Here is a 24925-nt window from a genome sequence, read left to right as displayed (position 1 = left end):
GCCACTGCTCTCTTCCTCATGTAATTTCAGCTCGTTTCAAATGCGGAAGAGAAGCAGGAAGCAGAGCAACGGTAAGGAAACACGATTTCCCCCAGTCTGAAAGCCCTCAAAATGTAACCCTCCTTGATGTTGCAAAATGCTGCACTACATTGCAAATTAACGTGTTTTAGACGTCAGAGTTGCACCGTCGTTAAGACAGGTTGTTGAATCTCCTTCAGCCAAGGGAAGAATTTGGTTTCAGAGGAGCTCTGGCACTCTAGTTGTGGGCGGGGTCAAAGTTCAAACGGGCTGTGGCCGAAGGCAAAGGGGCAGGGCTAAGATACCAGCGTATTTCAGCTTCGAGCTCTCAGTAAACTTTAGGAGAGACATTTCCGCCTTTTAGAATTGGGATGGGGGTGGGATGCATAAAAGCCAGGTTCAAGTAGTCAGGGGAAGAGAGTAGAGCCTGAGGCCGGATCTACACCACTGCTTTAAAGCGCTTTTTAACAGTTTTATAGCGCTTTAAAGCAGTTAAAGCGCTTTATAACTGTTATAAAGCGCTTTAAAGCAGTAGTGTAGATCCTGCCCTAATCTCTGGAGGTTTATGTCTGGCCGGCAGGCCTGCAATTTTCTGGTTTAAGAAACACGTGGAAAAAACGATCAGTGGAAAACTTCATTTCAGTGAGGATTTTCTCTTGTTGATGTAAATCCACCTAGTCTGCCATTTTGCACCCGATATCCTGCCCGAGATCTACCCTTGTTCCAGGGCGTTGTGTGTATTGGCAAAACAAAACAATCCGGTAGAGAATATTCAGAGAATATTTGGCAAAGTGCCCTTCTTTTATGGCGGGGAGGGAGGAAAGTCACAGAAAAAACTCTTCTGAATCCTTTCAACCCAGCTCTAGCACAGTTTGTCTCCCCTTGTAAAGCTGACCAGTGTTGTGTTAGAAGTTAGGCATGCTTGAGGAAGTCCAGTTTTGCAAATCCCGACGTGAGTTTTCCAGATCTGTAATCCTGGACGAATTCCCCACGATTGGAACTTAGTGGGCCACTATCTTTTTACACTTTCCAGGTGTCCAGACACAGCTCCGGGCTCAAAAAAAAAAGCATCAAAATGCATTTCAGGGCATATATTTTATGAGATAATAATGCTCTATTTAAATGCAATTTTAAATTTTTTTTTGGCAGAATGACAGGGTTTTTGGGGGGTGGGTGGGTGGAACATTTTGCTCAGCACCTCTTCAAACGTGACATGGGTTTATTTGGCAATGGAACCCCCCCCCCCCCACTCCAGGAACATAAAGAAGGAATCCAGTCTCCAACCAATTGCGATCTTTTATTCGTTTGCTTCCTCCACCCAACCCAAAAGCTCTTAAATAATATAAAAAAATACAGATACGTTTTTTGCATTTTCACCTTGAATATATAAATATAGCTGTGTTATTTCTTTCTCCGTTTGGCTGTTTTTGGCTTTTCTTGGAAGCCTTTCGCTCGTACATGTAGTGCACATAAGAAAATAAGTTTACCTGCTTTGCTTTTCACAGCTGGGGTGAAGCACCCATGCCTTAGCCTTTAAAAAGATTGTTGCATACAAAACCATCCCATCGCACCAGTAACCAAATAACTGTTATCCTCCTAATACTATACAGAGCCCTAATTTCTGATTGCAAAGTGTTCATGATGGTAGCCGATGTCTCATTGTGTGGATGCGACATCAAGCTTATTTGCATGATTTATTTGCAATATCCAAAGTTTGTTGCAAATCATTCCGGTAAAAAGCAGGCGTTGCATGCAATAGTTAAGCTTCGGTAAAATGCCAGTACCATTACGTCTACTACCGGCGCAAGGGAATATTCTGGATAATTATTATTATTTACTTATATAGCACCATCAGTGTACATGGTGCTGTACAGATTAAAACAGTAAAATAGCAAAACCCTGCCGCATAGAATCTGTCCTCCAACAGGCCTTTAGTCTGGATGAATCAATTAGGAATCTTTCAATTGATTAAAAAGATGCTTCAGTCTAATCCCATTAATTAAGATTAAAGCGAAGCCTACTTGGCTGGATCCAAACTTAGTCGTCATTCGAGTCGAGCTATCGAAATGAATGGGACAGCAGTTAGCTTAAGTCCCATTGATTTCAATGGGGCTGTTCTAATTCTGCATCCAACCCATTATATTTTCAGTGTAAGTATTTACAAATCCCGTCCTCTCCCGCACGCCAGAGGGAATGCCTCTTTTAAGGAGGTGCCCACTCTGCCAAGTCCTGTCCGTCCTTGAAAAGCGAAGAATGCCTCTGTTTCCGGAACAATTTCTTTTAGGCAAATATAAGCCAATTCCAGGAAGCAATTGCTGTGGTTTTTTTGTTTAATAAGGGTCTTGTGAGTGAGGGATGGTGGATTAGAGAGCTTCGTCCAACCTGGTGCCCTCCAGATGACTACAGTTCCCATCAAGTCCCAGCCACCATGGACAATAGAGATTTCTAGCCTAGAACAACAAGGAGAACACTCCAACCCTCCAAAGAACAAAATGTGGTAGTCACAACAGTGCCTATTTATTGTGTGCTTTCACCCAGCATTTCTGAGATGTCTTAAGAACATCGGAAGAGCCCTGATGGATCAGACTAAGGGTCCATCTAGTCCAGCACTCTGATCACACAGTGGCCAACCATCTGTCGACCAGGGACCCACAAACCAGGACATGGTGCAACAGCACTCTCCTGCCCATGTTCCCCAGCAACTGGTGTATACAAGCTTACTGCATCTGACGTTGGAGGTAGCACATAGCCCTCAGGGCTAGTAACCATGGATAGCCTTCTCCTCCAGGAATTTGCCCACCGTCCTTTTAAAGCCATCCAAATGGGTGGCCATCACTACATCTTGTGGTAGCGAATTCCACAGTTTAACTCTGCGCTATGTGAGGAAGTGCTTCCTTTTATTTGTCCTGAATCTCCCACCAGTCTCGTCCTTCAGGGCCTGCTTGTGCTACTTGAATCCGCTTGAACAACTCAACGTTAAGCCATGAACAGGTTGGCCTCGGCACACGGCTGGCTGGTGAAACAAAATGGCGCCTGAATTTGGTAACATTTCAGGATTCAAGGTTGGGGTGAATTCTGGGAATCTGAGACTTTTACCAACTCTTTTTTCTTATTAGTCACATATAAGGTGGATACTTTTTTAAAAAAGTTATTTCATAGTATCTTGGCAAATCCAGGTTTCTATATTTGCATTTGCCAGTGGTCTGAACTGAGTCAGGATTGAACAGTAACCAATGATATCAGAACACACCAGAGCTGAGGAAGGTTCACACCAGGCTTGATCAAGGTTCAACTGGCACAGGAAGGCCTCTTCTACTCCTTCCTGTTTGGTAGGACCCAATGGGCAGCCTGGTGGGCGGAGTCGGTTTAGCTACTGCCCACAATTCAAGGGCTACCTACATGATGCAGCTGCAGGCAGATTCGATCATAAGAGTGAGTATTTGGAAAGGTGGAAAAAGAAGGGTTCTTAATCCCTCCTGCTCCCACCCCAAACCTTTTCTGCGAATGCCCCTCCCCAAAGCTGTTCCCCCTCCCAGCAGGGACAGTAAGGGTTAAATTTCCCCTTCTCACCTACAGATTTAGCCCCTCAAATCTCACAGTCCCCTGCGTTCGCATTATGAGAAAAATGCAGAAATCCTGCCTTTGCACGTTCTGCACCTCTTTGGGCAAATTTGAAGGCAATCGGTTTCAACGGTAAATGCATTCATTTCACGCGTTGCGTGTTTTCTCCCTGCGGTTATAAATTTCCTCGTTGTGAGCCCTATGTGAGTGATGATATTAGGGGAAAGGGGACGCCTCCTAAAAGAGACAGTGCCAGGAAGGCAAAGGTTAAATCCCTACATCTAAAACAATAGTCAGGGCTGGGCATCATGGGAGATGTAGTCCAACCCATCTGGAGAGCACCAGGTTGGGAAGGGTGACCTAAACCCATTATCGGGGGGGGGGGGAATGATATTCCTAATGGGGGGTGGGTCTCTCTGCATTCATTGATAGCTAGCTAGCAAGTTCATGCAAGAATATGTCTCCGGTTTTGTTTCTGCATGGATACACCTCCTGCATGGTAAAATTAGGAGTCTTTGACATGGGACACAGTGAATATATATGTTGGCCATGAGGTTGTTGCTCCTTTGCGTCCTCCTTCGGCCTCGCCAGTGGGTGTGAGTCTCAGCTGCGCACGAGTCAAGTCTTTTCACGGCTGGGAGCGTTGCAACGAGGAGCCATGTTTAAAATAATCACTGGATAAGACTGAGTGCGAGGTATGCAGCCGTCGGGATTAGCAACGATGCTTTTGCCGGAGGCATAAGGGTATCGGAGTCTGACTTTAAGATCTCTCGGTCGCCCACAGGCTGAACGGGTCGAAAATTATCCACCATCCACCAATCTTTGTTGTCTCCAAAATACAACTTCATCCAGAATTCCTGGATCTGTGAACCACCAAGAAAACAGAAGATGAAGTTTCTTCCTTCTCCAGCCCCACTCTGACAGGACTCAACTAAGGGGCATAGAGTGGAGATGAGGGGTTACTATCTCGTTCCTAATATATCTTTCTTTCTGGGATCCCAACATGAACGGCTAAAGTCTTACTCTTAGTCTTTTCTCCTGTCTATACTGTTCTTCTTGTCCTGGCTTGAAGCACAATGTGACTGCTCATCTGCATAGTCAAAATTCTGGCATGGATATCTCGAGGAAGTGCATTGGAGTTAACTGAGCACACTAGACTGAACTGAAATGCAACGTGTGGATGTTAACGGCCAGCAGGTGGAGCTGTTGATTTACTAGGAAATACTTCAAGGCACACGCCAGTTAAAGGGAGAGCAACCCTGACAGCAAGGAGCTTCGGGCGACTATGTAATAATGTACATGTATGTTAAAACTTGATCCTGCCTCACAGCTGTCCTGGTTTGCCTCACCTGTTCCAGCCCAAGTTGAATCGGTTTCTCAAATAGGGTCCAGATAACATTCTCACTACATTCGGGTGTGGTCAGAGAGCCGGTGTATCGATAGAACTGAGTGAGGTCCTCTGCTTTAGGTATAAGCGAATCCAGGCACACAGCTGACATCTCAGTTTTATTTCCTAAAGAGATTTTTTAAAAATGTCTCATTACTAGAGATGGCACAGAAATCCGGAAACAGAATCAAATCCAGACAAGCCTGGAGCGTGTTCAGAGGAGGGCAACCAGGATGATCAGGGGTCTGGAAACAAAGCCCTATGAAGAGAGACTGAAAGAACTGGGCATGTTTAGCCTGGAGAAGAGAAGATTGAGGGGAGACATGATAGCACTCTTCAAATACTTGAAAGGTTGTCACACAGAGGAGGGCCAGGATCTCTTCTCGATCCTCCCAGAGTGCAGGACACGGAATAACAGGCTCAAGTTACAGGAAGCCAGATTCCAGCTGGACATCAGGAAAAACTTCCTGACTGTTAGAGCAGTACGACAATGGAATCAGTTGCCTGGTGAGGTTGTGGCCTCTCCCACACTAGAGGCCTTCAAGAGGCAGCTGGACAACCATCTGTCAGGGATGCTTTAGGGTGGATTCCTGCATTGAGCGGGGGGTTGGACTCGATGGCCTTGTAGGCCCCTTCCAACTCTGCTATTCTATGATTCTATGAAATGAGTTTGAGTTTCTATGAATCCAAACCATGGTTTCCACAGCTCTTCCGAAGTTGCATGGATTCTGTGGACTTACGGACAATTTTTTTTAAAAAAAACTTTCCAAAAATTTATGCAAATTTACTCATAGAAAAATACGAATAATAATAATAATAATAATAATAATAATAATAATAATAATAATAAGAAGAAGAAGAAGAAGAAGAAGAAGAAGTATATATTTATTTGTTTCCTGCCTCTCCCTCTGGATCGAGGCGGAGTACAACACAAATGCAAACACCATAAAATACATATAACGAATTAAAACATTTTAAACCAATACATTATTAAAAGGAGCACGTTATTAAAAAGGCATCTTAAAATTCAACTGGGTAAAAATACATCAGCCCAAAATGTGCATTTTCTTCATGGGACGAATGATGAAACTGTCCACTTTGGGGGGATTTGCGCGATTTGAGGGAGGGGGTTGCGCAATTTTTGCAACGCGAATTTGCGGAAATTTGAGAAACTGGGAAAAGTCCAATTCCACCAACGAGCAGATGAGAGAAAAGGCGCCTGACAATTCACAAAATGCAGACGGGAACGGATTTTACACAATCCCTACCCATGACACAATATTTTGATCATTACTTTGGCAACTGCCTTCAAGTTTTGATCAGTGGAAATTGTATTAGCTACTCTATGCTACTTTTTTCCCCCAAAAGGAGTTGAAGAATGTAAGAAGATCCCTGCTAGATTAGAAAAACTAGTTCTGGGATGGAATCCAATTTTGAAGAAGCTCTTAGGAGTCTCATTCCTGGGGTGGGCGGAGCCTAAGAGGAGGAGGAAGGGTCAAAGGCAAAGGGCATGGGACCCAAAATACAAAACAAAAGTTTATTGTAGCTTAAAGCTCCCATTTTAAGGGGGTACAGCTCTTTTGCAGCTCTCAAATGCCCCCGCCCCCCGGTTCCTTTCTTCAGTTCCAACGCCATGCACATTTTTGTGTTTTGTTTTTAAAAGCCTGACTTCACATTCGGTCTTGGTTTCTTACCTGGATAAGGAATTTCTTTTAGCTTTGAAATGAATGGCTCATAATACTCGTTGGTTTTGCCAACCTGACAAAACAGACAAACATCATTCTTGAATATGATCAGCTTGAATATGATGAGCTTTTAAAGCTCAGCTAAAAACTTTTCTTTTTTCTAAAGCTTTTAAAACTTGATTTTGATCTGACTTTTATACTGTTGGTTTTACTCTACCCTGTGCCTGTTTGGTGCATTCTCTTCCCCTTCTTATTGTTTTATTATGATTTTATTAGAATGTAAGCCTATGCGGCAGAGTCTTGCTATTTTATTGTTTTACTCTGTACAGCACCATGTACACTGATGGTGCTATATAAATAAATAAATAAATAATAATAATAATAATAATAATAATAATAATAATAATAATCACTCCACCTCCTCTGATTTTTTTGTTGACTTCATACAAACTTCTGGAGCTGCCATTTTCCCATCCAACCAGTATTGTCTACACTTTCTAAAGTCTAAACCATGGAGGTATTTGCCAGTGCTGCAACATTATTTATTTATTGTACCACATTTCTATTTATTTATTCATTCATTCATTACATGAATGCAATTTTTTTCCTCCCAAGGAACCCAAGATGCTATCCACAATCCTCCATATTTTATATTTGCAACAACCACCCTGTGAGGTAGGTTGGGCTGAGAGTCCGTGACTGGCCCAAAGTCACCCAGTGAGCTTCCATGGCTGAGTGGGGACTAGAACCCGGATCTCCCGACTCCCAGTCCAACACTCTAACCACAATGCCACACTGGTTTATACTTTTCAAACCCCTAAACTCTCTAACCATTTCACACACACACACACACACACACACACACACACACACACACGTAAAAATACAGTATAAAGCCTATGTAAAAACAGTGTATAATCAAGGGAAACAATAAATCAAAACATTACAAGATGAGGATAGAACAGAGCAGTAAGGGAAAGCCTGATATATATATATATATATATATATATATATATATATATGCCCAAAAGGCATTTAAAACTCAACACACTTTCTGCCTCTCAAGCAAGCTGTAAGAGGTGGTTCTGGAGCCCAGATGCCACTGCCGCCAAGGCCCATTTTTGTGCTTTTACTTAGTGGCACTCTATTGGTCGTGGAACGACCAATAAGGCTCCCTCGGCTGTTGACTGGTTGTATATAGGGGAAGGCCGGCATCCTGGCCCCCAGCTGTTTAGGGCCAAGGAAGGCGCAAAGAACCTTCTCCTGGCCAACGGTGTGCTCTGCCACTGGGTGATGGCCAAGCACACACGCGCGGTCATGGAGTGATTCTCACATCCCTGTCAATTCAGCTCCCAATGAAGCGTTATATTTCGCTAGCTCCCGAGGAAGGACTTCGTCACTGAAATGTTGGGCTCCCTGCCATGAAATAAATGGTCCCTTTAATGATTTTTGGGGTACCTTTTATGATTATTGTTTTTGGGATCCCTTTTATGATTTTTTTGGGGAGCTTTTATGGTTTCCCCCCTCACTTCTATGATTTTTGGGGGGGTCACCCCCCCAAGTCCCTTTTGGTTTTTTTGGTCTGTTTTAACAACCCAGAGACTATCTTAACAACCCTAAGGGTCAGGCACCTCCTGAATTCCCCTTTTGGCATAGCTGCTTGACCAGACTGAAATGTTTTTACTTCCATCTCTGGCAGGCAGAGGTGACTACAGATGCATTTCAAGACTTTGGGGGAGTTTGTTCCTTTGTTCCTGACATAGCATTTTCCCCAATGACAATAGCGATTCGTTTTGCTAGCGCCCCCCCCCCCCCAAGTGTTACCTGCAGCATCACATAAGTGTGAAGCATCTCCGACCGTCCTCACAACCCAGGCCAATTTCCGCCACTTTCCCAGTTTCAAAACCAGGCTTTTAAAACAACACCCGGTCCCTCCCGTACCTCTATGAAGAATCCTAGCACTGCGACGCCTTTTCCCTTGATGGCGTCTGCAACACTGGCAAATTCTTCCTTGATGTGGACAATATGAAGCTGAAAGAGAAGCACGGAGAATGAAGGAGAGGACACCTCTGTCTACTCGCGGGTGCTACTGACGAACAAACCCACGACGTTTGAAAACCGGGGTTTGGCAGACAGTTTTGCAGTTGTTCTAATGTCTCAGGAATGTAGAAGCAATTGTAAAGCATGGAATGGCGTTTTGGGGGTGGGGGGCGGAGAGAAATGTGAGTCATGTACCTTGCAACTGGAGAAATGCATAAGTTTGTTTAAAGGGTCCCAGTGTAAGACCGTTACACTGGTGGATTTGATTTAGTTGGAGCAGAAATTCCATTCTGGGAGATCCAGGACAAATAAAAGGAAGGACTTCTTCACACAGCGCAGAGTTAAATGATGGAACTCTGTACCACAAGGTGTAGTGATGGCCACCAATTTGGACGGCTTTAAAAGGGGGTTGGATAAATTCCTGGAGGTGAAGACTATCAATGGCGACTAGCCCTGATGGTTGTGTGCTATCTCCCGTATTCGAGGTATTAAGCCTGTGTGCACCAGTTGCTGGGGAACATGGGCGGGAGGGTGCTGTTGCACCATGTCCTGCTTGTTGGTCCCTGTCTGATGGCTGGTTGGCCACTGTGAACAGAGTGCTGGACTAGATGGACCCTGGGTTTGATCCAGCACAGCTCTTCTTATGATCTTAGTTACAACCAGCCAGATATCTAACGGAACTATCCAAGGTCCTGTACCCATTTGGACAGCTCCTTTAGACTTGCGGCTGGCTGTAACTAAAACCCAGAATGGAACCTCCACTCTTCCGGATTATGTCCAGGGTCAAAAATGCCGTAGACTGCTGCGTGCTTTTACCTCCATGGCGTATCTCTCCCCGTCGATGCTGTGCTCTGATCCAGGGCTGATCCGGGTGCTGGGGCTTCCTTTCTCGTCATTTCCCCAGTGGAAGTGAAATTGCACAGCTTTGTATTTACCTTCGAGACCACCCAACTCTATGGTTGACGATCCGTCCAGATGCACTATGACTGATGGAGGAAAAGCAATTCAAAGGCCCACGTCAGGTCTGGTTTTGCTATTTTCACAATGTTTTATGATAATAAACCAGGGGTCCCAGCCTTTCTGGGTTGGTGGGCACATGTGCAATTTGGAGTGAATGTCGTAGGCACCCTCACAAAATGGCAGTCATGGGACACGGACCTACCTGTACGCTATGCTCAACATCTAAGTTTCTCCCCTGGGTGTCTACTCCGAGGGAGGCTCGGACGTCGGCAACAAGTAGAGGGTCTTCTCGGTGGTAGCACCCCAATAATGGAATGATCTCCCAAAAAAGGCCCAGCTGGTGCAAACATTGCTATCTTTTTGTCACCAGGTCAAGACTTTTCTCTTTTTCCAGGCAGCATGTGACGAGTTTTAATTGATTCCCTGATTAGTTTTTTTTCGGTTTGGCTGACAGCTCTAATTTGTTTTTAGATATATGTTGTCTCTCTGTATATTGACTTTTGAGTTTTTATCTTTTTAAAATTTTGCATATTGTTTTTAATGTTTTTAATCTTTGTAAACCGCCCAGAGAGCTTCAGCTACGAGGCGATATAAAAATGTTAATAATAATAATAATAATAATAATAATAATAATAATAATAATAAATGGGAGTGGGGCTTGCCCGTTCATAAAATGGCTAGCATGTTTGCAAAACGCTCCTTTCCTGGAAGGCAAACTGGTGAGACTAAAAGTCACTTGCCCAAGAGCAAAACTAACGAAGCAGAGGGTGGCATCTGAGCTCCAAAGCGCAAAACCAGTTTTTCAAACCCAAATACAGATGGCGCTGGAAGGCAGCGCTTTGCTGGTTAGAAGCCTCCCAGTTTAAAAGCCATTAGGGGGAAAAAATGCTGAAAAGGTAAAATAAAAATTAGGAGGCGCAAAGGTGTGTGGCAGGCACTAAAAGAAGCGTCAGATGGCATATTGAGATATTGAGATCAACAAGGCTATTGTTTTAGACATCATATCGAAAGAGCAACGTAACTCCAGCGGGATGGCCATTGGGGATAAAAAGAAAGAAAACCCTTTGAATTCACAGTAAAAGCCTGAATGCATAATTTTGGGGAAATCACACACACACACACAGGGTTACACATTCTCTTAAAAATCATCACCCCAGAAATGAATAAAGACCATTTTTTCATAAGCCTTCTTGATGCCTTTTCCAAAAATAGGTTACTTTCGTTAACAAGGCAATAACCCAAGATTTTTAAAAGCCTTTCCTAAAATATGTGGATGGGGTTTGTTGTTGTTGTTATTATTATTATTATTATTATTGTTGTTGTTGTTGTTGTTGTTGTTGTTATTTATTACATTTATATACCACCCCATAGCCGAAGCTCTCTGGGAGGTTTACAGAAATTAAAAATAATGAACATTAAAAACAGATATACAAAATTTTAAACCACCAAAAGTATAAAAAACAATATCCATTTAAAACAACTATTCTCGGGTCAGAGCCTCATTGGGGAGATCATTCCATAATTGGGGGGCCACCACTGAGAAGGCCCTCTCCTACATATGTACTTTGTAGAGCTTGACTCTTAACTGAAGCTGAGGAGGTGAATTTGTGTCAGAGGTGAAAACTGGAAGGTCGTCGTCTCCTTCTCTCATCTGCTATGTTACATCTGCTGTCCAGCCTCTCTCATTTGAAGCTTGCCTCAAAAGAAGCCAACCAGGGCTGCAGAATTTCATGGATTAATCAGGGGGACAAGGGAGACCTGCGACAAAATGTTGCAGTATGTGGTGCTTCTGTTCGGTGTTCTAGCCAGCCAGCCAGCCAGCCAGCCAGCCAGCCAGCCAGCCAGCCATGCCCTCCTCCACGAGACTCCATTCCATTACCCCTCCCATCATGCATTCGTCCCTCACGCCCCAATCAGCATTCTGTGGCCACTCATTGGACAGTTTTTTGGTCCCTACAGGGTGTTTTTGTGTGTGTGTGTGTGTGTGTGTGTGTGTGTGCGGAGGGTACTTTTGCAAACCTTGAATTTCCCCCAAGAGTGTTGACCCCTCCCTCTTGTCTAGTTGAGTGGTGCCATTTTGGGTACAAATTATGTGGTCCGATAAGTAAATGCAAGCAAGGGATGAACCCATGTCCTGAAGGTCGAAAGGGATTTCGGTTTTCTCACCTGTATGGCCGTTGTTTTCCACCTTCCACTTGCACTCTGGGTTGGTATTGTGGTTCTTGAAACGAAACGGCGTCAGGTTCCAGTCATACTTCACTTTGCTGGTGACGATGTTGATCGGCGACTGTTCGCTGCTTGTGCACTCTGGATATAGCTGGCCCCACTGGCGAGGTTCTGGGGAGAACAGGCCGTTGCAGGTGAAAAGGGCAAAAAGGCTTTTAAATTGGACCCTGTTCAGACGACACACTAAGCAACAATGCGTAAGGATTTTGAGCTAAATATTATGGCTTAGTGTGTTGTGTGAACCATTCCTAACCACGGTTTAAACACCCTCACTAACCATTTGCTGCAAAAAGGTTAGCGGCCTAACCACGGCTTAGTGTGTCATCTGAACAGGCCCACGCTGAGATAGAATTAGCCCCACCTGTGTCCCATCTGGCCAAAACAACGCCGCATAAACTGAGGATGGGATTATTAACGTTATGGCTTAGCGTCTCATGTGCACCATGGTTTTGCATGTTGTGTGAACCATTCCTAGCCATGGTGGCTACATAACCACGGTTTAAACACCCTCACTAACCATTTGCTGCAAAAGGGTTAGCGGCCTAACCACGGCTTAGTGTGTCATCTGAACAGGCCCTTGTGATGTTAAATCAATTAGGGCCAGGGTAACCCTGGTTCCCTGCAAGCCATTGTGTGTAAAACAGTAGCCAGCTTCAGGAATTCGTGTGCCTTTGTCTTCCCCTTCCTGGAGCAATTTCCTGCTTCCCTCCCAAGGTTAATCATGACGTGTGTGCGTCATGAAAACCGTGGCCTTCTCATAAATCAGAGGTGTTAACCTTGGTTGAAAATCAATTTGCCAACCATGGCTTGGAAGGGGGAAGGAGGGTGGCCAGGTGGCCTAGTTCACAGAGGACAGTCCTCTGTTTCAAGGTGTCCTCTATTTGACGGGATGTCCAGTACATGTCTGGTATTATTCAATGTTAGTCCTACATGGTGTAGACCCATTGAAGTGAATGAGACTTAAATTAGTCATAACTAACCAAAGTCCCATTCATTTCAATGGGCCTACTCTACGCAGGACTAACATTGGATACTTCCTAAAGAGCCATAAAGAGAGAAGACAGAGGGAGCCTTCAAGTCGGAGAGTGGACTGAGAATGCCACACAGGTCACCTTCCTCACTAGAGCGAGATGTAAAGTGTCTCTATTTAAATCGCAGTTATTATTTATAAATTTGCCTCTGCACACATAAATTAGCATATGCAAATGTTATGCAAATTGCTGCTTTCTCTTGTCCGGCTTTTTTGGTGATGCATTCCTCCTCCTCTTCCTCCTCCTCCTTCTTCTTCTTTTGGTGACTCATAAGTGGGTGCCCTCGGGGGCGGTCGCTCTGGAAAGGAGTTGCTCCCACACTTTGCAAGTCCAGTATCATAGGGAACTGATATTAAGTCTGCAGTGGCATGCAGCCTGTGGAACTCATTGCCATGAGAAGTCTGGATGGCGTGCAAATGTGAAAGTATTTGGAGGGGGGGGGGAAGAGTTAGAGAAACAGAAGGGACCAAAGGCTACCTATGGCAACTCAACTTGTAACCCAGATGTGTTACTGTTCAGAGGCAATAATACCTTTGACTATTGAATTGTGAGGACTAGCAGCATGATTTGGACGTTGCCAGTGTGTTCCTGAGTAGCCAATATGGAAGATGGAATGGCGGATTGTATTGGGCCATTGGCCAAAACCAGTTTGATAGTTTTTCCATTCAGCTTACAGGTATCTGCCAATCCTGAAAATAACTAGGATTAATGAGTATACTAACAACTATTTTTGCAAGTACGTGTATTTGGGTCCATGCGCATCCAGATGAGCAATGCTGTTCTCACTCGTTTTCCCTCTCATCGCAGCTCCTCGTCTTCAGATTCACCATGTAGCTATATGGATCCGAGCTGTTTGCCGCAGCAATCAAAAATAGTTTAAATTGTGCAAGCTGTCCTGGGTTACACCCTGGTTGCAATACGTGCAGCTGCAAACTTTGCAAAGGATGCGAAGGAGGAGGAGGTTGGGATGAACAGCAAAAGAACTGTACCTGAATGGTGCATCTCATGCACTGGATTCAAAATGGCGGCTGTTCTGGATGCCTGTTCCTCAGTGGGTGTTCCCAGAACTGCTTCCCTCCATGCAATCACGCACAGAGCACATTGGTTCCTACTTCCAGGCATTAGCGATGCACTGTTGTGATGGCCGCCATAGGCCGATCTTAGCATAAGCGAAGCCATGTTGGTACTGGAGCTCATTAAAAAAAAAAAATCTTGTGCCTGGTGCAGAAATAACATTCACTCTGGGTGAACTTTGAAGCGGCTGACTGCTAAGCAAGTTCCTCTTACAGGCCAGACAGGAAGGAGCTAGCTTAACCACAGAAACTGTAGGAACTCTAGTGGTCAGCTAACTTCCCTATTGAGTCGTACTTTGCACATGCTCAGTTGTTTTATGCTTACGTGACCAGAACTTGCTGATAAAACGGCTCGCACACGCAGCAAGAGTCAGAAAGGTGCTCCGTGCATTTTTCTCTCTCCGTTGCAACGATCCTTTCTATCAATAAAGTTGTTGAAACTTGGAAAGGGTCTCCGTAATGTTTGGGCCTCACACACCCATGAGCAGCAGTCTTAGCTGTCCCCAGATATCAGCTCATGGAAACAGTGTCTCTGGTCCCGATCCGGCACAGACATAAGTGCAATTAAGCCCATTGGGAGTTGTGTATTTTTTTTTAATGCTTTGACTTACCTTTACATTGTTGGTCGTGACACTTCTGGGAAAGGTAGCACCAGTGCCCATCTGCAAGAGAGAGTTATAGTCATTAGAGAATATTGTCGTCTTTTGCAACCATGATGCTGGTCTTGGACATAAGGTATGAGATGGAGAAATGACCCCCCCCTAAAAAACAACAACACTACAGCGACCCATGTGTACTTTCCTCTCCGTTGTATTTCAGTTTCAGAAATACGTGGCTTGAATAAAGACAGTTATTCCTAGACAAGTGGGAACTGCAACAAAATGTGGCAGCGTGAACTGTTCCTGGTCAGGGAGCCTGACAGACAGCCATGCCCATTTCTGGAATATTCCATTCCATTCACTCCCCCCGCCCCCAATCCCACCTCCCATCAAGAGTCAGTTGGCAAAATGTAGCCACAAAGCGTGCTCCGTTCTCATGTGGCGGGTTTTTTTGGGTCTGTGTGTGTGTTTCCCCCCTCTTTGTTTTTTTCCGCCCCTAAAGCTTTTTTGTACCCTTCAACTCCCCCAACCCTGCTAATCTCTTCCTTTTGTTACATAAGGAACAGCACTCACAGCGTGAACACCGAAAATAGAGGGCATTATTGCAAAACTTTGACCTGCTTTTTCTATTATTATTACATGAGGGCCATGCAATGTGTTTCTCTAAACAAATAATAAGAACAATAACAACAACAATAATAATAACCCGGCTTGCTACTTTTTAAGCTCCCTGCCATGCTCACATATATATCATCTAAATGGGTGTGTGTGCGTTTCTGTTCAGAATGAGAGTGATCTTTTTTAAAAAAAAAAATCCTGCACCCTGGGAGAGAATGGGTGGGCTGTGGGGTCAAGAGCTTGGAGATTGGGACAGACAGTTTTTGGGAAGGGGGGGCATACCATTTTTTAAAATATAGATAGATAGATATAGATATATAGATATTAAATTTAGAATAAGGGTCTCAAGTTACAGGAAGCCAGATTCCGGCTGGACATCAGGAAAAACATCCTGATGGTTAGAGCAGTACGACAATGGAACCAGTTACCTAGGGAGGTCGTGGGCTCTCCCACAGTGGCCTTCAAGATGCAACCAGACAGCCATCTGTCAAGGATGCTTTAAGGTGGATTCCTGCATTGAGCAGGGGGTTGGACTCGATGGCCTTAGAGGCCCCTTCCAACTCTACGATTCTATGATTCTATGAAGCCAATGTGGTATAGTGGTTAGAGAGTCCAGGACTGGAGATAGCCATGTTTGAATGTCTGCTTAGGCACGGCGTTTACTGGGGCAACCTTGGAAGGCCGGTTTTCTCTCTCGCAGACTGACCTACCTTCCTCACAGAGTTGTTGTGAGGCTAAAACCGCCCAGAGAGCTCTGGCTATTGGGCGGTATAGAATTGTAATAAATAAATAAATAAATAAATAAAACGATTCCAAGCCACCCTCGGCTTCAAAACTCATCAGGTGATCTTGGGCCAGTAATTTTCTCACTAGTAAAAAATACCTCGCGGGGTGATTAAATGGGGCGGGTGGCAAGGAGAATGGCGGGTTCCCGAATAAGCGCACGAAACGATTCCCCATCGATCAGTGCTCTTTACAAACAGGCCTTCGTTCTTTGAATGGAAACTTGTCGTGCCACGAACGTATGTATGCGTGGGGGCTGCTGGTGCAGAAAGCGGGCCCCGCTCCGGCCACGGCGTCTTAGCAACCGCGGAGAACCTCCCTGGGAAAGGGCTGATAGGTCTCTTAGAGGTCGCCAGAGATTGCCGAGGCAGCGAAAGCACATTTTCCCCCCCACGTCAGCAGAAATTGTGATCCCACTCAATAATTCAGTGTAACGTCCCCTCCTGGGGTGTCCTGTTCCTGCGACTTCAGCATTTGAGCTGGAGGGGACTTTGAGGGGACGGGATGAGATTCCATTTAAGACTGGGCGTAATTTGATGTGGTGGAGGCGAGCTTTTGCGAGTTTTAGGGGCTTGTTTTTCAGAGCAAGGGTCTCTTGTCTCTCAGCTGCTGATGAGCTCTGGCTTCATTTCTAAGGGTGCATGCTGGGAACTGTAGGACTTCTTTTTCTGTCCAAAGGTGCCTAGGATTGTACCCTAATTTCCTCAACTGTTAGACTGCCATCTTTAAGGAGTCTGTCAGGTTGAGCCGACAGAGCGTAGCAGCGAAGACTTTGACTCAGGAGGACGTCTTTCCCAGGACTCCCTCAACCCCAGTTCCAGCGCTGGGGACTGAAATCCGCCTTCGGAGGCTACCTCTCACCTGGCGCAGTGCGAGTCTTCCTCCGCTTTGCGTTGTGGCTTTACCGCTTACTTTAAACCATTTGCGCTTTTGAAAAGGACGAGGGTAACCAGGCGTACCATATAGCTGCGTCCGTGCACTCTTTCGGCCTGTTCGGACGACACGCCAAGCCACGGTTAGGCCGCTAACCCTTTTGCAGCAAATGGTTTGCGAACGTGTTTAAACCATGGTTAGGGAGCCACCGCGGATAGGAAGGGTTCATGCGACACGCTAAGCCATAATGTTTAGCTCAAAGTGCTTAACTACCATGGCTTAGTGTGTTGTCTGAACAGGGTCATAATGGTGTAGCATGCCGCATGAACCACTCCTAACCACGGTGGCTACATAGAATCATAGAATCATAGAGTAGCAGAGTTGGAAGGGGCCTACAAGGCCATCGAGTCCAACCCCCTGCTCAGTGCAGGAATCCACCCTAAAGCAGCCCTGACAGATGGCTGTCCAGCTGCCTCTTGAAGGCCTCTAGGGTGGGAGAGCCCACAACCCCCCTAGGTAACTGATTCCATTGTCGTACTGCTCGAACAGTCAGGAAGTTTTTCCTGATGTCCAGCTGGAATCTGGATTCCTTTAATGGTTTATAAACTTTAATGTTTTATACATGCTCACTAACCATTTGCTGAAAAAAGGTTAGCGGCCTAACCATGGTTTAGCGTGTCTGAACAGGCTCAATGTTTAGCAGAAAATGCTTAACCACTGTGGCTTAGTGTATGTCTGAACAGGGTCTCTCTCTCTCTCTTTCTTTCCATATATATGGATGGACAGCTCAACTGAGTGACCATTACACACCTCTATATCTATATGTATATGGACAGCCCATCTACATGACTACTGACATTGAGCTGTTTAACCGGGGGCTCAACCACTTGCTGAGCATGTTTGCTGTTAAAACCTGTGGCGCTGAGCATTGGCTTGGAGTTCCCCTGCACTAAGAGCCGCGCACCATGACCCCTCCCCCCCCACCGCATCTGTCTTCAGCCACCTTAAGCGGGCGACAGAGGAGCCTCCCCAGCTGAGCCCAGTGCATGCCTGGACTCGACCAAGTCACTGGAACTGGGTTCACTCCTGGTTGCAGAAGTGACGCCTCCCTCTGGAGCCAGTAAAAGTGTACTTTGCAAGTGGAGTATATCTCCCCCCCCACACACACCCCAATCTCTGCCTCTCTCCTAATACTAGGGCTCGGAGTCTGGCACTCACACTAGCAGAGAAAAGGAAGATCTCCTTCACGCAACGCATCGTTAACTTTTGGGATGCACTGCCAAAGATGGCTTGACAACTGGCTTTTAAGAGGGGATTAGTTCGCCCTCTTAACATTCAATTAATATTCGGTAGAGCGGAATATTTTGTGAATCAGTTCGACGCAGCGAGTGGGGTGGATTATCCAGCCTTTCTACTTCAATTTGCACGTATTGCTTTCTTGCTCCTGTTTATTTTAGAATCTTAGAGTCAGGAGAGACTACAACCCCCTGCTGATTAGGGAAGTCCGAGGAACTCGTTCCAATTCGCACCTCCCGGCCTCAACACAGATTCAGGCGCAACCTGAGGTTGAATTCCGGACTCTTCCGAGCGTGCCATGTGATTGGTGGACCCCCCAAATGCATTTCGACAACAAGTGTTTATCTGAAAGATACGAGATCGATGGGCATCCTATGCAGGGCGGGAGGAGCGTGGAGGCGCTAGATGGGCATTTTTGCTAGATGGGCGTTTTTGCCCATCTAGCTAAAGCTCTGCGGACAGAGAGGGAAGAAGGTTGGGGAGAGTTGGGGAACAGCTCATATCCCGCTTCCCCTGTCTCTTCTCCTCCCCACTCAGCTTCCTTGCGAGGACACCTTTGCGGGCTCAGGAAGGCAAATGGTGCAGTTCTGTCTGCACCGGCTGCAAGGGGGAGTGGAGCTCAGACTCCTGGGTCCGAGGTCCGAGTGCTGTCTCCGACCTCGGAACCACGAATCCAAATCTACTGCTACACCATCCCTGGCTGATGGACGTTCATTCTCTGGTTCAAAACCTCCCAACGAAGGACAGTCTGTTTCGCTAGCAACCTCCTCTTCCCAGTCTCACCTCCAGGAGCAGCTTTCCCCAACTGGGTGCCCTCCGGAGTTTTTGGACGTTAACTCCCATCAGCCCCAGTCAGCATGGCCCATAGCCAAGCATTCTGGGAGTTGTAGTCCAAAACATTTGGAAGCCACCAGGCTGTTCCATTGTTTCTGTGACAGCCTTTAAGCACTAGTTGGTAATCATTATGCTGAACACTTCAATAAATATAAGTGACTTTTTAAAATGGAAGTGGGGGGAGAGAAATTCACAGGGGGCTGGACTAGCAGCAAATGCTAATCATGCTGGCTAAGTGGATACATCCCCATGAGAGTGGTGTAGTGGTTAGAGTGTCGGACTGGCGGTCGGGAGATCCGGGTTCTAGTCTCCACTTGGCCATGGACGCTCACTGGGTGACTTTGGGCCTCTCACAGACTCTCAGCCCAGCCTACCTCACAGGGTTGTTGTTGTGAGCATAAAACAGAGAGGAGGAGGAGGATTAGGTACGCCGCCTTGGGTTCCTTGGAGGAAAAAAGGCGGCATATACATGTAATACATCAATAAATACATCCAGAAGCAGCTAAGGGGGGGCCATGTGCCCTTTTTTACAGAGGAGAGGACAGTTTTCTCTTTGTGGGTATTGTCTATAGTGTATTTGGAAGGCAGTCCAATTTAGACGCTTGGAACTCCCGCAAAGTTCCGTGAAGAGGGAATTAATGATCCGTCTGGAAGCCCCCAATGACAATCCAGTGCTGATAAAGACCGGCACTGGGAGCCGTTCCGAGGAAGACAATGCGACGGAACCCCATGTGCAGTTCTGGCCTTCCCCTGCCCTGGTTCAGGGCACGCATTGCTCTGCTTTTCCACTTGTGTCCCATCTGTCCTCCGCTGTCTCCAGCCAGGACAATGTGAGGAAACAACACCGCCGTCCCCCACTTCTCTGCCCCCAGGTAAGCGCGTCCCTGCCAAATGGCTCCACGTGAAAACATCCGCAATGGGACACCAAGCAGAGCCTGGGGATGCGTGCGTCAGGGGGCCCGGTCAGCAGAACAGGGCGGGGGGAGGTTTCCATCCCAGATCTTCCCAGATCTTTGGCCATGGGCTAAGGTGGCTTTAAAAGGAGACGAGAGAGTTTGAAGATTACTGCAATGCGTTATACGTGGGGCTGCCTTTGAAAACGGTCCGGAAGCTTCAGCTGGTACAAAACAGGGCGGCCCGTTTACTAACAGGGACTGGTTGGCGAGATCACATCATGCCAGTCCTTTTACAACTTCATTGGCTGCCAGTCCAGGTCCGGGCCCGATTCAAAGTGCTGGTATTGACATTGAAAGCCCTAAACGGTTTGGGGCCAGGTTATTTGAAGGAATGCTTTCTTTAGGATTCTTAGCAGCCATGTTGAGTCAGAAGGGTCTTATCCACTCCAAGCACCTCACAGCAACTGAATAAGCCCTGTTCTCTATTCATTGATCATTTGCCCCTCCACCATTTCTCCCATATGTACCTGCCCAGACCTTAAGATCATCTACAGGGGCCCTTCTCCGTGAGCCCCTGCCAAAGGAAGTGAGGCAGGTGGCTACCAGGAGGAGGGCCTCCTCCGCTGTGGCACCCTGGTTGTGGAATGAGCTCCCCAGAGAGGTCCGCCTGGCGCCTACACTGTACTCCTTTCATCGCCAGCTGAAGACCTTTTTATTCACTCAGTATTTTAACGCTTAATTTTAACTTAAATTTAAATTTTACTGTTTTAACTCTATTTTAATCTTATATCAATTTTGCTGTGTGGTTTTATCCTGGTGGTGCTTTTTATACTGTATTTTGTCTTTGTGCTTTTAACCCGTTGCTTGTTTTATCATGGTTTTAATTTTTGTGAACCGCCCAGAGAGCTTCGGCTATTGGGTGGTATAAAAATGTAATAAATAAATAAGGCTGAAGCAGCCTTCAGCATCGGAGGCAGAACGCCGTCTGGTACAAGGTTCCTGGGGTGCAACAAGCAGGAATCGTCATTTCGCTCTCCTGTCCTCTTGCTGGGCCTCTTAGAGCAGTGATGCCATTAGGTGATTTTAGACACGGGACGTAACAGTCTTACGAGCCCCTCGCCCCGTGGATTGCTTCATTACAATCTACGAAATCATGCCTGGCGTGGAGAACGTGGAGAGGGAGACCTTTTTTCTCCCTCTCCCATAATACCAGAACCCAGTGGGGTCATATCCCATGAAGCTGATGGGTGGGAGATCCAGGACAGATCAAAGGAAGGACATCTTCACACCGCGCAAACTACGGAACTCACTGCCGCAAGATGGGGTGAGGGCCACCCGTTTGGACGGCTTTAAAAGGGGGTTGGATGAATTCCTGGAGGAGAAGGCTACCAATGGCTAGTAGCCCTGATGGCTAGGTGCTCCCTCCAGTATCCGAGGCAGTGAGCCTGTGTGCACCAGTTGCTGGGGAACATGGGCAGGAGGGTGCTGTTGCACCATGTCCTGCTTTGTTGGTTCCTGGTCGACAGCTGGTTGGCCACTGTGTGAACAGAGTGCTGGACTAGCTGGACCCTCGGTCTGATCCAGCAGGGCTCTTCTGATGTTGTCATAACTTCCCAATATGGTCACCTCTGCCCCAAAGTCCTGTCCTGAAAGTGCCGCTATTTCAGAGGCCCCAGGTCGGCCATGGAGTGGAAGAAACTGTGCCATCATTGTCACTAGCATAGCGTGGCCAAGTATCCTACTTTTACAGAGTACCGTCTTCCAGCAGCGGCTGCTGGCTCCGATGTCGGTGGGGCCTTGAATCCACTCCGGGTTTCAGTCAGAACCAGACAGCTCTCTAAAGTTGCTATCCAAGGGGCAGAAGCCTTTAATTGATTTTGAGTTCCTCTCTTTTCTGCACCTTTTCTAGCTCGGCGACATCCTTTTTGAGATGGGTTGACCAGAGGCTTTGCTCTGAATACACTGTCCTGGCTGTACAGTTGCACCCCATCTTTTATAGGACGCAGCCGTCAACTTGCAGCCATAGCGGCTTCTCCCCCGCCGCCCCAACTGCACTTTTTCACGGTGCCGTTTTACCGTGACGTTTTCAATTGCTCTGAGGTTGCCAAGTTGTTTCTTCGTCTGTCGTTGGTGGCCTTGGTTCAGGCTAAGCAAGCGGCCATTGCAAGGAGTAGGTCAGTTACAAGGTAAATAAGGGGCAAAAGGCAGACTTGACAAGCCAAAGGCTGCAGGTGCTGCGGTTTTTCCTGGTTGGATAGCCCAGGTTCCCTCCTGCCGTGTAAATTCATCGCTTCCGCCTCGCAGCAGCGATGCTGCAGGGCTTTGAGGGAATCAAAACCCCGCAGGACAGGGGCTAATGGGCTCAATTGCCAGGAAGCCAGATTCTGGCTGGACGTCAGGAAAAACGTCCTGGCTGTTAGAGCAGTACGGTAATGGGACCAATGACCTAGGGAGGTGGTGGGCTCTCCCACCCAAGATGCAGCTGGACAGCCATCTGTCAGGGATGCTTAAGGTGGTGGTCTGTATGAGCAGGGGGTTGGACTTGATGGCCTTAGAGGCCCCTTCCAGCTCTACAATTCTATGATTCTATGAATCATCTGGCAAAGCAGCACAGGTACTCCTTAGATACACACAGTATTCCAAGGGTGTATAACAGTCGCACCATTCGCTTTGGAGGAGTCCATCGATTTGTACCCTTGAGGCCTCCTGCAAAATCGTGGTCCCTTTCCGTTTAAGGTGTCAGTGCGGGTTATTGTGCAACTCTGTTGACTCCTCAGCTGTTCTGTCCCCAAGGCTTTCCTGGACCTCAGGGAGCCTCCTCCGCCCCGCCATCCTTCCTTCCTACAGATGACTTTATGGAGCAAGTGGCATTTGGGTAATCTTGACCTCCCATTTGTCCACCATCCAAGATGCAGTCCCTTCCCTGTTTCTCAGCACATCCAAACCCCCCCACCCCCACCCCCTTCGGTTCCTGTGTAACAATACAATGCCATGGCGTATGTTATTTAAATTAGGGATGTGAGCACGTGCGCTTTGCTTATCGACTGAGATTTGGCAAGGAACTCGGGGAGGAAGAAGCTAATTTGTACAACTCCGTCTAAAAATAAATCCTTTTTTTTTCTTCCTTCGTTTTGTTTTTGTTTCCATAACCTGAGTTTATTTATTTATTTAAGGATTTTTATGCCGCCAAATGTAGGGGGGAAAGCCCATGGCTTTCTCAGAGGACGGAAAGACTGGATTCTGCACATGCTCAGGAAAACACATTCTCCAGGAGAGAGGCCTTGTATTAAACCAGAGCTGCATGCCGCTGTGAGCCTGGGATTCTTAGGCGTTATTCTGTGGTGTCCCAACAGCAAATACTCCATGGAGTATTTTTCTCCCAGACATCTGTCTGAGCTCGCTTCCGTGTGCTGCAGCATAAAATCTGTACCTAGTACATTTTTTATTAAGAAGCGTTCAAAATTTCCCCTCAATGAAGAGCTTCCTCCAAATGTTTTGTGATACGCCTATCGAGCTTTCTGTGTGTGTGGATGCAATTGTGGCTCATGCATAATGAATCCCCCCTCTGAAATTTGCACGTGGTACAGCCCCTCCCCTCCCTCGCACCCCCCCAATTTTCTGCCTCCGCCCCCCTCCCCACTGGCGACGACACCAGAACCACGCGACTTCTCCCGGGGACCGCCTTCTCACCACACTGATTGGTGAAGCCTGTCATCCCATTGGCAGAGGGGCTGCCCTGCCTGTTTGGTGCGGAGGAAGTGAATGGCTACAAAAGCTCGAGCGTTGAACTTCTTAGAACTTTCAAAATTTTCTGCATGGCAACACTGCTCGAGCTTCAGTTTAAAACAAAAATGAGCAAAATTGGTTGGGTAGATCTCGATGAACAAGCCTTACACTACTGTATTCTTATATAAGATTTGCATTCACACATATAAATCAGCACGTGCAGATTTTACATATCTTATTCTTTTCTCTGGGCAGCAAAGCGACCTGAGTTCTCTGAATCAACATCTGTCGTGGCCATTTTCTAACAGCTTTCCCTTATCGTACTGCAAATGGACGGAGATGAGTTCCGGCCGGCCCGTCGGCATTCCATTGCGTTCCGTCTCTCCCATGTGGATTCTCCGCTTATCAGCTTTCTCGTCATCTTTGAGCCAAACCCATCCCTCCTGCATTGCTGTAGCTCAAATGTCTGGTCTGGGGCTGGCTAAAGCAAAATCCTAGACCGTTCGCTCATGTTTGACTCACGTTACCCTTGGCTCCCCTCTCTCCCAGCTGTTGATTGGAAGCGCCTTGGGGCAGACGCCCTCTTGTTTCAAGCGACGACGTTGCACCGCACGATCCGGAATGCCCAGGTCCCAGGCCAGAGACTGGTCAGTCAGTTAATAACTCTCTTGGGGAGAGAAACACCCACGTCCGCAGGTTTGCGCTCAGTTGTGGCTGGGAACAGCCAGGCACAGAAGTGCACTTACAACGGGGTGCTGAACTTCTGAGATGGCCGTGCGCCTTCCCCCCCCCCCCAACCTGTTTGGTGTTTTCTCAGCTTTTGCGCAATCTTCCCCCCTGTTCTAAAAAGTTGAGGTGCCTCTCCTACAGCTTAGTGACTGGCGGCCAGAGCTTTCGGCTAAAACCAGCTGGTTTATTAGCCACACCCCTTTCCCCCTTCAACTCCGCCTACCCCGGAATGTAGCCCCCGAGAGCTGCTCTGAGATAGAATTTGCTCCACGGGCTGAAAAAGGTTCTGCACATCTGGTTTATGAGGGAGCTATCGCCAGAGCAGCCGGGGTGAACATCTTACAGCAAACTGCTGCGGTCTGGAGTAGATCTCCTCCTGTTCTCCGCTTGTCTTCCTTAGCAGCGAAGGGAGCAGCCTCTGCCGGTCAGAGCATACATTAGCGTTGCAAGCTCTGACCGGCAGCGGTTCTCTGGACGGGGGTGCGTTCCGACAGAGATTTCTCCTAGCCCTGTAAGGAGATGCCAGGGTATTGATGCCTTTCGGGTCCTCCACCAACGTGGCCCCGAAGGCCACACTTTGGATCCCGGGA

General features: G+C 46.9%; 1 protein-coding gene across 1 annotated transcript in view; it reads right to left on the bottom strand.

Annotated features, from left to right (window-relative positions):
* Nucleotides 1–3991: 3991 nt before the first annotated feature.
* CA4 (carbonic anhydrase 4) overlaps nucleotides 3992–24925 on the bottom strand; it is a 34439-nt gene continuing 13505 nt past the window's right edge. The window contains exons 2-8 of the mRNA XM_063146535.1: nucleotides 14593–14643; nucleotides 11818–11988; nucleotides 9508–9677; nucleotides 8593–8682; nucleotides 6661–6724; nucleotides 4929–5092; nucleotides 3992–4442 (exon numbers count right to left, since the gene is read on the bottom strand). Coding sequence (XP_063002605.1) covers nucleotides 4251–4442; nucleotides 4929–5092; nucleotides 6661–6724; nucleotides 8593–8682; nucleotides 9508–9677; nucleotides 11818–11988; nucleotides 14593–14643 — 902 coding nt within the window. The 3' untranslated portion in view covers nucleotides 3992–4250. The remainder of the gene's footprint in view (nucleotides 4443–4928; nucleotides 5093–6660; nucleotides 6725–8592; nucleotides 8683–9507; nucleotides 9678–11817; nucleotides 11989–14592; nucleotides 14644–24925) is intronic.

This window comes from Elgaria multicarinata, chromosome 22 (genome assembly GCF_023053635.1).
Source record: "Elgaria multicarinata webbii isolate HBS135686 ecotype San Diego chromosome 22, rElgMul1.1.pri, whole genome shotgun sequence".
Classification (NCBI taxonomy): Eukaryota; Metazoa; Chordata; class Lepidosauria; order Squamata; family Anguidae; genus Elgaria; species Elgaria multicarinata.
This window is presented reverse-complemented; position numbering and strand designations above follow the sequence as displayed.